General features: G+C 39.5%; 1 protein-coding gene across 2 annotated transcripts in view; it reads left to right on the plus strand.

Moving 5' to 3' along the window:
* ncoa1 (nuclear receptor coactivator 1) overlaps nt 1-14,265 on the plus strand; it is a 212,631-nt gene extending 198,366 nt beyond the window's left edge. For both annotated transcript variants that reach the window (XM_062551011.1, XM_062551012.1), the window contains one exon: nt 11,161-14,265. In XM_062551011.1, the coding sequence (XP_062406995.1) occupies nt 11,161-11,328 (168 nt within the window). In that variant the 3' untranslated portion in view covers nt 11,329-14,265. The remainder of the gene's footprint in view (nt 1-11,160) is intronic.
* The last annotated feature ends 2,429 nt before the right edge of the window (nt 14,266-16,694 follow it).

The raw sequence follows: 16,694 nt of genomic DNA on the forward strand, positions 1-16,694 counted from the left end.
GCTTGTAAATGCACTTCACTAAAACAGTGAAACAAAAGTATCCTGTACTTCTACTACATTATCAATATTGGATTGTGGATATAAATCGTTCCATGAACAATCTGTATAGTTGTGAAGGTAATGTTGATGTCAGCTAGCTAGCTACATGGCTAACGTCAGACCCATAGCTTGTAAATGCACTTCAGTAAAGCTGTGTAACGAAATTGTACAGTATTTTACTTTTTAATTATTGCGTGCATATTTTTGTATGGTCTCCAAAGTAGTAGGTCTAGATAGTGTTGTTGTGAGATCATTGTGCAACCGATCTCTAAGCGAAAATAAGGAGCCGCAAACAAGGTGTTTTAAACATTGAATCTGTCAGGGGCAAAAGGAACAACGCCACCGAGATAACTATTGTTTACATCAGTCTTTTTGACGGTGATGCGTTTGCCAAATGATATTGAAAAAAATGCACAACAAATGGGTATGGTTTGATAACAAAGACTTGTCCAGAGCATGCATCAATAGCCAAACAAATGCTATACCTACCCTGTGTTTCGTGCTAAACGTCACCGAAGCCTAGTTGATTGATTACACCTTCCGTGCAATGTCTGAGACCTGGGCGACTTTGAGTATTTTGCAGTATCTTGCAGTGTTAATATGCATCTTCCTGTGTAGGCTAAACAAACAGTAGTCTACAGTAGGGAGCCTAACTTGCGAGTGTCCCTAAAAGGCAGAATACTGTATAATAGTGCATTGATGAGGTGCATTTGATGAAGTGCAGTTATCAGCGGTAGTCAGCCGTCTGTAGTCCATGTGCAAGGTGGAGGGGGGCAGGGGCTAGTGGTGGGTCTTGGTGTTGAACAGTGTTATGGTGTTTCTGAGCCTGCTGGTGCAACTCTTAGGCTCCTGTAACGTTTCCCAGACTTTGTGGGAGTGTATGGGTGTGTGTATGCATAAGAGCAGGGAAGTGGAAATACTCACGTGACAACACAAGCACCTCCAGTTCCTCTATCCTCAACACATAGACAAGTAATAAAAAACTGTAAACAACCATGCTTGTTAATGAGGACAGTAAATGATGAGTGCTGTGACAAACAAGACCTCAAGAATCTGTGTTTAAGTAAATATGTAGGCTATTAACTATAAGGGTATGAAATAATCTCTTGCTTTAATTAAAAAAACAAACTAACACAATTTGCTGTCTAAACCGAGCTAATTTCTAGCTATTCGTGGGTCTCATCAGGTCTCATCAGGTCTCTTAAAATCAACCTAAATGAGTGCTGCATGAGCGCTGCGTTAATACTGTCGAAAGTGACCTAATGAAACCCATGAATATCTTTGCTTTGTTACTTAGGGCAATTTATTGGCTCTGTACACTAGATAGAGACAAACTCCCGATATCAAAAAGCAATTGTACTAACGTGTAACGTTACTCAGGCACCGAAATCCTGCCCTCCTCCGTGCACACACAGGCTGGTGTTTTCAGGAAAAAGCTGGAAGCTAAAATCGACCTGAAACCGAGCAAACTGGCACACAGCAGTCGCCCACGGTTTTAAGAAGCTTAAAACACTTGCAAGCATTGTATTTCTTACATTTTGCTATGACTGAAACGCTCATTAGTCAGTGCTTTCTGACCGCTATGGTTACAAAGAGACAGCAAGAAACATGTTCGCCAACCATAAGACCAACACGGAAGTTCGTCTATATCTAGTGCACAGAGCCAATAAAAACCTACAAACAAACATAATATATTTGCAAATGTACATCTGGCTATTTATCTCCTTGCCAATTCATTTAACACTACTCAATCGAGATCAAAACTTACCGGGACGGTCGTACCATTCAAACACTCATACAAAGTTCTTGTAACGGAGATTTGATGAATGTATTTTTCACATTTGTGAACTTTATACTTGAGATATTTGCGATAAAATAATTTAAAAACTCCCATAGAGACGCTTTGGCGGCAAAGATTGATTGTTACGTCTACTCATTAAGCTGTAACAGCTGTGAAAACATTCTACCATGCCACAGCTGCTGTAAACCAGGACGTTATCGTCTTGTCTCCTGCTGTAGGCTACTCCTTAATTGATTTGTTTATATCGTTACAGTAACTGGTTTGCTCTCGGTAACGTTATCAACAGCTAAAGACAATCTAACCTAACGTCAACGTAAACACTGTATTTAGCTAACGACAACCAAACATAACTTGCTCCAGGCTAACGTTTAATGTCGGGGTCGGCTGCAGCCAACAGGGCTTACACAAGGGCTTTTAGCCATCTCGACAGAGCAGCCTACACGACACCGATCTTCACCCAGCGTTTTAAGTGAAGTCCAACCTGATAGACATAGGCCTACTAGTTGCACCATTTAGGTTCAAGCCTTCTTCTCACAGTCGTTTCTAGTACAAACTGCATTGCTATCATTTTCACGTTTGTTTGTTAGCAAGCTAGTCGTTTCAGCTATAGGCACTTGCCAGCCAGGCAATCATTTAAAGCTTTCGGTATCATTCACAAATTAAAAACCTTTGTTAACAGCTTATTGTACATTCCTATTAAGGCCTGAACACACATACCCGATAATCGGCCGTCAAGGGCAGTCAGGGGCATATCCTGTAATATGTGTAGCCTACATAAGATATCCTACTGTAAGCTAACGTTACATTTGCTAGATATCCTACCTGTTGCTGCATCATCGTTGATTGGCGTTGTTTGAGATTGTATTCCGTATTCCAATGGTGTCTAAGTCTATAGCCTATGGCTTCTTAACCTGCATTAGTGTAGATATGAAGGTAATGTAAGCTAACCAGTTGTTTCACTGTAGGCTACTAGATGTCAGCTCTTGCAACTCGTTTGAAGTTGGCAACTTCATTTCAGTCTTTTAAATTCTAATAAATGAAGAGTTATTTTCTAAAATAGCCTATATCCACAATTTTGATGCATTTTCATAAATCACTTTTTAAATGTGACTTGCCAAGTAATTTCAGTGGAATTGTAATCGGGTTACTGTTATTTATCTATTCTTCTGTGTAGCAGATGTTGTCTTTTTAACTATAGGCCTAATACAATGTTTTACACAGCAACCTTTTTGCATTTACATGCAATGGTAATTCCTTCCATGGAATTACATTTTCTAGTTTTAGTTGGTGTTGCTGGTCATTGTAGCAAACCAGCATGACCATCTTACACCAACAAAGTCAAGCTTGGCAGGCTAGTCACCAGCATGACCATCTGTATGCCACACGACAGGCTGGTCACGCAAGCATGTTTAGCTGGTGGCCTAACCAGCTACCCCAGCAAAGACCAGCAATAGCTGGAAGAAAACCAGCAAAGACAAGCTATAACCAGTTAAAACCAGCTACCAGCATAAGCTGGTTTCTTGCTGTTTTTTTCAGCGGGCTGGCAAGGCCTAAAAACCAGCAATGTAGACCAGCAACACCAACTAAAATGACCAGCTTGAGGTGGTACGACAATCAAAACTAGCTGAATTATCATCGTAAGATGGTTAAACCAGCTGAAGGTATGTTTTCGTAAAAGTTTCGTTGGTCTAGCTGGTCAACCATCATAGGTTGGTCAAACAAGCTGGTTAACAAGCTGGTCAACCAGCAAACCACCTTAACTGGTCAAGCTGTTTCTTTCAGCTGGTTTACCCAGTTTACGGTGGTAATTCAGCAGATGGTAATTCAGCATGCCCTGCTGAAAAAAACAGCAAGAAACCAGCTTAGGCTGGTAGCTGGTTTTAGCTGGTTTTTGCTGGTCTTTGCTGGTTTTCTTCCAGCTATTGCTATTGCTGGCGTGACCAGCCTGTCGTTTGGGATACAACTGGTTTAAGATGGTCATGCTGGTGACCAGCTTGTCAAGCTTGACAAAGATGGTCAAGCTGGTTTTCTAGAATGACCAACATAAGCTGGCGTGGCCAGTAAAAACCAGCAATGTAGACCAGCAACACCAACTAAAATGACCAGCTTAAGGTGGTACGACAATCAAAACCAGCTGAATTACCATCATAAGCTGGGTAAACCAGCTGAAGGTATGTTTTCGCGAGAGTTTTGCTGGTCTAGCTGGTTAACCATCATAGGGTGGTCAAATAAGCTGGTTAACAAGCTGGTCAACCAGCAAACCACCTTTAGCTGGTCAGGCTGGTTTTTTCAGCAGGGTGGTCACTTTAGTTGGTTTTGCTGGTCTACATTGCTGGTTTGCACTAGCCATGCCAGCTTATGTTGGTCATTCTAAACCATCTTACACCAACAACGTCAAGCTTGGCAGGCTGGTTATCAGCATGACCACCTTACACCAGCTGTATCCCACACGACAGGCTGGTCACACCAGCATGACCAGCTTCCTCAGATGGTCACGCCAGCATGTTCCAGCAATAGCTGGAAGAAAACCAGCTAAAACCAGCTACCAGCATAACGCCGGTGATCCACTAGCACGCGATGCAAACTCTGCATCGCACTACTCATTCGCTACGCTACCCTCCCCGTAGACGCTTTGGTAGGCGTTCCCTTTTTAATGGGTGAAACAGGACAGGTACGGCGAACCAACCAAAAGCTAAATTATTGGCCAACTGTAGCGGTAGCAGTGCTATTTCCCACTGACAACCAAATTGCTAGCAGTCTAATCTGAGCAAATGAACAAGTAGGCCTAGTTTACTTTCGTCAACTTCAAAACAGTTACACTCACCTTCATCAGCAACAATCTCCGCTATCTCCCTCCGTGCTTCATTGCACATTATGCTGTCCCTTTATGAGTCCAATCATACATACAGGGAGAAGTTCACGCTCCAATATTCAGTTTTTCGTCTGATATGATGGTAAATTATTTACTGGCGGTAAAGCCAAGACTACCGGAAAATGCAATGTTGTTGAACGTCAGGAGCTACCTGCTCTACTATTGGATACTCGCCTCGCAATGGACGGATTAATTTGCATAAAGTTGGGGATTGCTGAACTTTTCCGACGCACCGCAACCACAGCTCTCGACGCAACGCGCACCCAGAATGCTATGCGGGATGTGAATTCGCTTCTCATTGAAATGAATGGGGATAGTGCGATGCGGAGTTCGCATCGCGTGCTAGTGGATCACCGGCGTAAGATGGTTTCTTGCTGTTTTTTCCAGGAGGGTGTGGTTACATGTGCAGAACGATCTGATTAAAGCACCAATTAGAATATTATGAAAATTTGGAATATTCCAGTTTACACGCTATGGGGGGAATTCTCCCATATTCGTAAGGGTGCGTAAGTCAAAAAAAGTGCGTAACTGCGCACATTTCACTCTGCACAAATTCTTCCCTTCGCTTAAATCTGTCCTTTACGTGTGAGTAAAGGAGTTACACGTTTTGGTTGGTGCAAATCCAAGGTGAAACAGCCTATTGCTTGATGTCGACAGCAGGCCTAGTTCTAAGTACATGTAGGCTACACAGAACATCACAAATTAGCATTACAGTATCATTAAGCTGATAGACTTCATGTTTTTCCCCATTCCACAGTGACATATTTCCCAACATTACCTTATCCATGAGGCTATATTGTTAAATAGTGAAAATCCAGTTATAATCACCCACTTTAGATATTGGAGCTTACCAACTGTGCATCTCCAGTTTTAACTTTGACGTGAAGTCATAATCCCATACTCTACTTCAGTCAGGTGTCAGTCTACAGTAGGGTCACCAGATTTCTCTGAACTAAAGCCGGGACACTTTTGTGCATGATCAAATGTAACGTCAACATGCGACAGATGAAACTTTTTTTTTCATAGCCGTCCTTAAGCCGAAACGGTAGTGGGGGTTCGGGGTGTCACCCCCGAGAAAATTTCTTAAATATTGCTGTGTAAATGCACAAATTCTGTGCGCTTTCAGTCAGAGATTAGGGCCTGCACTGTCTGACTCCTAAACATTCCTCACCTATTAGGCTATATAGCCATATGCATGAAAACATTTTTTGAAAACGAAACTCAGCCATATTATTTTCTCAACCTTAGTTTACATTATGTGTGATAACTCTAAACAGCTACAGCTTGTCAGATGGCCATTATACATCATTGAAAAGCTGAGATTCCAGGCTTTCAGAAAAGGTATGGTTTGCCCCCTTTTTGGTAACCACCAACCCCTCTGGCTCACGGACTAATAGGTTATCGAGAATGATGACTTTCTCTTCAGCATTGTCGTAGCGTAACCTGCTAGCCATTAAAACGAGGCAATGAAATAATGTAACGTTGACTGCAAAGATTGCGGATTGTGCAGACTGCGACTGACTGGCACACGATCACACACACATACACACACACACACACACACACAAATCATACGTCAGACGCTTTATGCTAGTTTCTACATGGGTTTAGGTAGTGATCGGGCTATATTAAAACACTTCAACAGTGGTTGGTGAAAACCGGGACATATTAGCGTCCCGACGGGCTTTTGTCGGGACTCGGGACACGCCACTCAAAATCAGGACTGTCCCAGGAAAACCGGGACGTCTGGTCACCCTACAGAATTGTTTGCATAGATAAACTGATGTTATTAGAAGCAGCTGTCATTGAAACTTTCTTTCTCAACACTGACTTTGCTAAGTAAAAAAATTAAGAGGAAATGCGTTTGAGTTGCAGCTAATGGCAATATTAGACACATTACATACCCATGGGTTTTTGCTGTCGTTGGAAAATTATAAAGCTATGGCGCTACAGGGCGGTAAGAAGAACAGCGTTTGACAGCCTGCTTACCAACATGGGTGCATGATTACCGGACTCAGCATGTTTACCTAAGATGAACAATCTTGAAACGGTCCGTTGTTTAAGTAAGACATCGTATATTCCATGAATGGCAACACGTGAGTTTGTCAGCGAAATGGGATTTTGTTTTTTTCTATGTTGGAGTAAGTGAGAGTGAGAAGGGGAGTGGCTATAGAGCGGTAGAATTGTATTTTGCTTAATTGAATGATATCTTTGTCATTTTTTGTCCAAAAACGACCAAACTTTGTACTGCACTCACGCATGCCATTAGCAAGACCTGTATCAAATGTTAGGTCAGTTGGATGAGTGGTTTGAGAGTTATGCTTGTAACACACAGACAGACAGAGTGACACACAGACAGACGTTCCTTGCATCAATAGATAGATAGATAGATGAATCGACACACCTCAATCACTTCTTGACTCTTTACAAACAAACCTCAAAGCAAAAGTTAAAATTTTTGAAGCCAATTCTTTGCTAGGCTGTATGATAACCCATCAAAAGCCTAATTTTGATTTTGCCATTTTTCTGTAGACCGTTCTCTATTCAGTTCACCATGCTTATATTTTCAAAATCAAAGAGGTGGTAGATCAGTCTGGTTATTTTTTAAATGAATCATGCCTCTTTCATAAGGCCGCCTTGACTTTGAACTTGCGTGCTGTGGGTGTTACAAAAAGAGGGAATGGGAGAATATGCATGATACAGAGGTGTGCATCTCCAAAAAAAAGTGAATAGGAGAATTCTCGCCTAAGTGAACAAGTAAAAATCTGATTTGAGAATAGTGTACATGTGTCGCCAGATTAAAGTAACAGGGCTGCCCGTGACCAGACAGCAATATAGGTTCCAATTAAGATTAAGGGGGCAGTGGCATCAATCAATGAGGCAAAGGAGTTCAAAATATTACACATTTATTCACGATAAAATAGATAAATATCAATTCATTGTCTACAATAAAACAGGTAAAATGCACAATGAACACAACATTGTGCAAAAAGCAGCAAGACAAGACAACGGCCAGCAGTACCGCCACCAGCCACCAACAGCGCCAGATATCTCACAGCAGTTCCTAGGTCCAGACAGCAGCAAGCAAGCAAACTAGTAGGCAGCAGCAGCAAGCAAGAGAACAGGTAGCTTCCGTATAAGCCCGTATATGCATCTAAAGGCTTACTGGATAAGTTGAATACAGTCATTGCTTCTTCTGATAGGTTTGTGAGCGGGTCCACTCGTACTTCAGATTTTCTTTTCTTGCCTCGGTTGGTTTGCATTTCTTCTTTTTTGTTTGTTCTTGGACTTTGGATTTTGAGGAGGAATGTCAACTGACTGGTGTCTGGTTAAAAAAAACGGAGCTAGAGGCCGAAGAGAGTTGGTCAGAGGAGGGAACGCGGTCAGTCCACTCAGGGTTTCTCCAGTGGTAGATGTTGCCTTCCATTACGTCCTTTTTGTCTCTGTTGAATTTCTTGATTTTCAATTCTTTGATTTCTTTCATCATATTCTCTTGTAGATCATGAGCCTGTTTCAGGAGGTCATCAAGGCTTTCTTCATTTTCGATAGTCTCAGAGAGTGATTGTTTTTTATCCCCGATCAACTTATCCAACTCCTCTTGCTCTTTTTTCATTTCCTCGACCAATAAAGTCATTAAATCGAATTATCATTATATCATGTATTGAATGCCCTTGCTGCCTTGTGCGCTTGTACAGAACTGCTCGGCAGCCTGTAGACCAAGGCCGAAATCTTTGCATGGATTTGGGGACTATATATATAATAAAAAAATCGGAAAAGTAATCAAAAGTAATTAGTTACGTTACTCAGAAAAAGTAATTCAAATAGTTACACTACTATTACATTTTAAACAGAGTAACTTGTAACTGTAATACATTACATTTCCAAAGTAACCTTCCCAACACTGATCATACCTTGCCAACTCATACATAGTCTAATGCAAATAATACCTATAAGAAAAACATTTTTTTTTTTTTCACAAAGCCTGGTATAATGATACAGTCTAATCCACAGGCATTAATCTTCGCCTGTGATGAGGCTGAATATAGTTCCAAGTAAATATCTGCCCAGGTAATAGCCTTGTTCGATTTAACATTATGATTTGTACTCGTTCTGAACACACGTCTCACAAGATATATTTAGAAAAAAAATTAGATGTCTTGGTCACTTTTTTGGAGGACGTGCTAACTGACACCCTTCATTTACAGCAACTGTGCTAAGCTAAAGCTAAAAACGCTGCTCCCAAAGCAGGACAATGCCCGGACGGATTTTAACCGGGTTTTTTTCACTGTTCTAACTCTGGGGGTTACCGAGACTGGCTTAATTTCATTTTTGGGTGGCGTATTCCTTTAACCCTCTAACCGCCCAAGGCGCCGTACGGCGACAAGCAACATCACTGATTAAAACAGACGGTAGATCCGAGTAGGGTGACAAATCGCCTTTGTACTCCCCACCACTAGTTGGCAGACATCCAGAGCTTCGATTCAAGCCCAAACTTGAGTAAAAAAGTTTTCAGGAAGTGCCTGTATTACTCGCGAGAAACAAAAAAAAAAGACGCATTTCCTGTTTATAACGCGGAAGTGAAATGCGCGATCGCTATGCACAAATTGAAGCAGAAAAACGGCAAATGTTAAAAAACAAAGTCGTGTGTTATGAAGTCTTGGGTCTGCCATTCACCTACTCTGATTCTGAAGGAGAATATCTGCCTTTTGGAGATTATGATCGGTCGTTCATTGGCAGTGACAGTCAAGATGCGTCTGTGAATGGAGGTGGGTCTTTGCGTGTGTACATCAATGTTTACCTGCAGCAATGTTGACCAAAGGGTTCAAATAAGCATGGTGTGCTTGGTGCCAGTGATAATCATGATGATAGTGTCTGTAATTGACATGGTACAGACAGCAGGTCTAGTAAAAATAGGGCTCTGAAGAACTACAAAGTCATCCGCGATAGGAACTGATTTGACCAGGCTACTTTATTATATAGTAACATAGGGATTGTGATAATACTAATAGTTTACTATTGTTGGTTTACATGTGGCTGTGCTCCTGTTTGTTTGTTATGTCGGAGAAATTACAAAAATCAAAGTAAAACTGCTCAAATGTGTTCAACAATCAATATTTACTGAAATGTGCATAATTTGACGCTATTGCCATCCTGTGACGTCATAATATGCAAATTAGATGAGTACATTTACTCCCTTTATAAACTTTAGTTCATACTCAATGATTTTCACATTTACAGTAGGACTTTATCTCTGACCACTTTCAAGCCATGGCCTTTTGAATTTTTTATGCAAAAATCCAAAAAAACCCGGGCGGTTAGAGGGTTAAGTGAAAATTCAAAGTGGGTACTTTCACTTTTACTCAAGTAATATTTGACACAAGGTATCTATACTTTCACTTAAGTACACAATCAATGTACTTCGTCCACCACTGACTATTTAACAGTTCAGCCATTTTACTTGCCAGTTGTCATCAACTATGACTCCTGCCAACTGTTTCCTCTGCCCACAACTGTTTCAAAATAAAAGTCCTCAGTACCATAATTCCCTAGTTAATAATTTATCCATTTTAACTACTCAACTAATCAAATCTTCAGGCATTTTAACGGCAAGTTGACAAAATATGACTCCTGCCAACTGTTTCCTCTGCCCACAACTGTTTCAAAATAAAAGTCCTCACTACAATAATTTACTATTGAATAATATAACCATTTAAACTACTCAACTATTTAACTGCTCAGCCATTTTACTTGCCATCAACTATGACTCCCACAACCTGTTTCCTCTTCCCACAACTGTTTCAAAATAAAAGTCATCAGTACCATAATTCCTGAATTAATCATTTAACTATTTAAACTATGCAACTATTTAACTCTTTAGCCATTCAAAATTACAGTTATCATCAACTATGACTCCCGCCAAGTTTTTTCTCTCTCTCACCTCTATCTTTGTGCTTTGATCATATTTGAGTATTTAACAAAATGTTACTCCACAGCATTGGCATTTTCATGCACTCGTAATTTCCCTAGAATTACATTCTCTAGTTTTCATTGTGGTCCTATATTATTATTTATTTATTTTTTTATTAGAAGCTAAAGAACACATCTCAACCAGGGGTGCCAATAATTATGGAGGGTGCTGTATGTAACAACATTGAGTTGCCATGGCAACTCCAGATTATCTGCTTGCCTCCCTCATTGCTGCTGATAACATATTTAATCAGATCAAAATCAAATACTCCAGGTACAAATGTCCTCCGATTTCATAAATGTAATTGTAGTTGGAGTGCTCCATTCATATGACATTATAGTAGTATATCGGAGTAGAGTATAATCGAACGAAATACTGAAATCTGATTGTTTGCTTGCATGTTACCACACTGACAATGGACTTGTTGAGTTATTTGGGCATATTGGACTGATGCTGCATATTCATATTTTCTCCCTCCAGGTACAGCAAGTCCAGGTGTTTGCTGATGTTCAGTGCACAGTAAATCTGGTAGGGAGTGAATCGTATCTCAGCCAACCAGGTCCTATGGGAACCCATAAAGGGCAGAGTGGAGCCCAATCAGCCCAGTCACAGCAGAAAAGTCTCCTACAGCAGCTCCTGACAGAGTGACGCCAGCACTATCCTTGAGGATATGATGGAGGAACCTCTCAACACAGAGATCTGTTTTCCTCACCTTTGATTTCTTTACAGCGTACCAGCAGGATTACTGAGTGTGGGGCTATTCTTATGGGAGGTTCCCTTGGCAGTAAGGGTATCTTGGAGCCCAACTTCAAAATCAGCTTCTCTGTGGAGGAAGATCCAATTACAGACCAGCTTTATGTTTGAGGGACCTGCTACCTCTCCTTAGTTCTGCCTTCTCAGTCAATCTCTGAGTGGTACTACTTGGGGACCAGGGTAGCATCGAATCCAGATGGGTCATTATTGGAAACTTTGACCTTTTTCTAGTTGGATTCACAAACAATGGCTTTGGCCAGTTTTTGGGGATTGTGTTTATTTCTCATGCATTGAAGGCTTAGTTTCAGCTGGATCTGTGACACATGGCTCTCCTCTGCAGTGCCTGATGGGATAACTTTCCCTGTTTATTTTTTATATCATTTTAGGGCTGTTTAATTCATATCTGTCTGTTGTCAATGGCAGAACAAATGTCATAAGGATGGGATACTGCACTGGTTTTTAAAGTGTCTGACTTTTCCTGGGAGAGTGCCCCCACCCCTCAGCAGCTGTGAAGAAGAGGTTTGCAGGCTCCTGTTGGCCTCTCAGTGCAGGTTGGCATTGTTGTACAGCACAGGCAAAGACATTCTCTTTTTACCTACCTACCTTAAAACAACTGTCACTTTTAAACCATCAATATTGTGGATTTCTTAAATCAGGTTTTATATGCTATAAATGGGACATGTGCTTTTATTTTGTCAGATTTATGATTTCCCCTCAATGAAGTTATGTTTTACACAAAGAAAAAACATGAGTATAGAAATGTAACTTAACTAAATCTTGTCCGAGGATATTCAGATAGAGAACAAAAGATAATGTAATCAGAATATGGAAATCCATCGAATCAAGTGTGTTAAGTAAATGTTGCAATTCATCTTCAGTCCTTTACAGCATCTCAAGGAAATGTACTAAGTGCATCAATACGATGCACCAAATAATATATTCCCAAGAGTAAAACATCCATACAGTTTATTTTCTCTGGATCAGATGTGATAATGTCACTGGTCATCCCACTAAAGGCTGTACACTACAGATTTGGACTGCTCATGTGACTACTGTGCTTCAGTCAGACACTGTCTATCAGCACTACATTTTTTTATCTGTATTATTCCGCTTCTAAGGATCCACAATTCCAATTAGTACAATATTTTCACATACCTCAAGGCTGGGAGAAACAGTGCATCTTACCAAGCAATAACCTTAGACAACCTTAGACAGGGTTAGAAAACAGATTCCTTAAAAATAATGTTGTTCATTGTGGTGTATCAGTATTTGACCCAGAGGAATCAAAAGTTCAAGGGTATAGCCGTTCTTATCAATGTCTGTTTCTGCATATAAAGTTTCTTCACAAAATGTGCAAATGTTACTCTAGGATGGCAGATCAACTTATTTTTTATACTACTCAAATTTAGTCTATGTCGAGGATGTGTATGGCTTCTGGTGTGTGTGTGTGTGTGCGTGCGTGTTTGCATTTATTTCTATGCTGTTTGTTCAAAAACTGGCTCAGAGGCCCTCTCTTTTGCCATTCCACAAGTCATCCTCTTAGCAATTGGATAACAGTTTGGTATGGACTTGGTCATTTTGGTTACATTAAGAAATAGCTGTCTGGGAAAGTTGAATGTCTTCCTGTCCGTTTTGTGTGTCTTATTGTGATTTAGTTTTTTGGGGTTTTTTTATTTAATTTTTTTTTACTCAAGATGAGAACTTGTTTGAATTTGTGGATAAGAGATACATTTCTTCAGGTGTGGAAATGGTTTGTTATTAATGCGTAATTGCAAGATGGACAGGAAGAATGTCATATACTGTATAAACACTTGTGTTTTTGTTTTTGTTTTTGTTTATCTGTCCAAGAAATGGTGAAGCCAGTGGGTTCCTGAGCCTGTTTTTAACTGATTAATTAACCTATGATTTTTCAAAGATTAATAGATGGATAAATATATGTTAACACTTTACTTGAAGATATCTACATAAGAGTGGCATGACACTGTCATGACACATGAACCCTAACCCTAACCCTAACTTGTCATGACAAAAACTGAATGACACTTTGTCAACTTAACGTTATGTCAACGTTTATGACTTTTTATAATGTTTGACACGTTCATGACTGTGTCATGTCACTCTTATGTAGATACCTTTAAGTAAAGTGTAACCAAATATACATGCATAAAAAAGGAAGCCACAAAAATTAACAGAATGCTTGTAGTGTTTCGCTAGTGTGTTGACCAGCTGATGTTGCCTTTGAAACATTTTTTAAATGTTGCTAAGATGGGGTTGTAACATTTCTGCTGTGCCTCTCTGGGAACTGGCTTTCCTGTTTTGAGAGTTGAGATTACATCTTGTGTAATTGTTGATTGGATTTATCCATTTTAGCCTGGTAACAAGCCCCCTTTCCCCACTGTATTGGACATAGGTTTATGCCAAATATCTAGCACTGTTTTACTATTCCTGTTAACAATGATTTAGTCTATCATGCAAGTGATTCAGTGGTGATGGTTTGCATTCAGTACAGCACAGACATACAAAGAAATTTGAAACTTTGCTCAACCAGTCAGCATGTCTATAACAGATAATGTGAGTATATATCTCTTAAGAATCTGTTGTGTGTAGTGCTTCAAGTTTGTGATCATAACTACTCACCTCCATTTTTCTTTGATTCTCTTGGGTTTGTTTTTAGTTGTGTGTGTGTTACCTGTAAGTCTGTCTGTGTGGGAGATACATAGATACTGTATAGTGTGGAGCACATGTATTTGATACCATGCTAAAACAGGAATATAAAATCATCATTTGACAATTGATCTTAATGTCTCAATTAAAAAAATGAGTAAAAATTAAACTGCCAAGGACACCAATTTTCTTTGTGATTGAATAATGTATCGTAAATAAATAAATGTTTTCCTTAAATGCTAAGGGAAGGAAGTATTTGACCCCCTATGTAACCCAATGGGAATTTAACACATAGGGTTAACATAGGGGCAGGCAGATTTTTATTTTTAAAGGCCAGCTATTTCATGGATCCAGGATATTATGCATCCTGATAAAATTCCCTTGGCCTTTGGAATTAAAATAGCCCCACATCATCACATACCCTTCACCATAGTTAGAGATTGGCAGGGTGCTTTATCCAGTAGGCTTATTAGCCTGTTTGGGATCAAAAAAGTATATATTCTATTCTGATTTGCATTGAGCTCAATGAGCATGTGTTAAATTCCCATAGGGTTACATAGGGGGTCAAATACTTCCTTCCCCCTAGCATTTAGGAAGAACATTTATTTATTTACGATACATTCTTCAATCACAAAGCAAATTGGTGTACTTAGCGGTTTTATTTTTACTCATTTTTTGAATTAAGACATTAAGATCAATTGTCAAATGATGATTTTCTATTCCTCTTTTTAGGCAACTTTAGCATGGTATCAAATACATTTTCTCCTCACTGTATCTGATATTAAATTGGATGTCCAGTTGTTGTTGTTTTTTTGTTTTTTTTGCAAACTGCCTACATTTTTCCTGTGGGTGATTGCTCTATACATGAGAGAATGGTTTAAGCGACTGCTGAATGTGATATTGCTGAGAAGAGCAGCAAGGACTGGCTTTCGTACGGGTTAATTTTAAAAGGCCATATTATTTTAATCTTTTTTTATATATTATTCTCTGTTGTGAAAGCTTAAACAAATATGAAAACGTGGAACCTTGTTTTTTTTTTTTTTGTGTGTGTTTTTTTAACAGAACACTACCGATGTGCTTTAGCAAACTCTTATTGATGACCTGGTATGCCTTTCCATGAGGCAGTGCTGTTTGAGAAGTAAAGACCAAAGCTTCATGATGTTCAAAGCCTCATGCCATATGCAAGTTCATATATCTGGGTGAGACACATTTAGGATGATTTCCTTGGATAGATGTCCTTTACCTTTTACAAATATACAGTGCCTATAGAAAGTCATCATACCCTTTTGAAATAGTTACTTTTTTTGTCTTACAGCCTGAAATCAAAACCCATTTTAAAAACATATTTTTCCAGTTTAATTTACAAATTTAGCTGTACAACATCAAAATAATGAAAAAAAAGTCAACAGTTCTGAAAATTGATAAAAAAAAATGTAAAACTAGAATAACAGGGTTGGAAAAGTCATCATACCCCTGACTTACACTTTGTAGAGCTTCCTTTTTCTTTCTTTACAGCCATCAATCAGTTTGGATATGTCTCTATTATAGCTTTGCACACCTAGATTGGGGAATATTTGCCCAATCTTCCATGCAAAATTTTTAAAATTCAGTCAAATTCTGTAGGGAACGGCGATGGACTGCTCTCTTCAAGTCAATCCACAGATTTTCTATAGGATATAAGTCAGGGCTCTGAAAAAAAAAAGTTTTTTTTTTTTAAGATGGGTTTTGATTTCAGGCTGTAAGACAAAAAGGGTAACTATTTCAAAAGGGTATGATGACTTTCTATAGGCACTGTACACTACTATTGTTCAGATTTTGCATTGTAAACTTGTTTTAACTTCTCTGCATCCTCCTAACATTTCCTGCTGACGTACTGGACATAGTTGCCTCTCACTCTCTCTGCTATGTATGCGCCCCTGTTTGGTCTGTCCATTGTAGACTTGGGCCTAGATGTACTAAGAATTCCCGACAAATTACCACCTGTTTTTGACGCTTTTTTTACACATTCAAACATGGCATCGTATGTGCAAAACTGATTGCACTTGGATCAAAGTGCATTTTACATGTCACTCGAGCACTGAATGTCCTTTTCTTACTGATGGATAGTCATTTATTGGAGGGCGAGGGAAAAGTGGGAGTATTGTGCAAACACAGGGGAGGAGAAGTGCTAATAGTGGTTGATTTGGTATATTAGGTATATTGATTAGGTGTAATCCAAATTAAATTGTTATATGCGTCAATTAGAAAAACTTTCAGAGACAGCTGAATCAGTATGTAGAGCATCACTTTTCGTCATTGTACTATGTCAGAATAAGCCCTTCGTGCAGTAAATAGTTCAACTATTTTTTAAGCTTACTAGCCTAGGCCTACTCTGTCACTACTCATTGATATCTTATCATGTACAATCGCTAAACTTTGATTATTTTTAATGTCGCAATCGGTTAACTCCATTCAACTGTGCTTGTAGTTCAGCTATGGGCACATAATTTGCCCTGTAGAGGGGGCGGGGGCTGGTGGTGATGAGTGCTGTTTATGTAATGAAGTGACGTGGAGCTAGAAGTGGAATGAAGTGGAGCTTAGTAAGTTCCACGCAATAT

This window comes from Sardina pilchardus, chromosome 12 (genome assembly GCF_963854185.1).
Source record: "Sardina pilchardus chromosome 12, fSarPil1.1, whole genome shotgun sequence".
NCBI lineage: Eukaryota > Metazoa > Chordata > Actinopteri > Clupeiformes > Clupeidae > Sardina > Sardina pilchardus.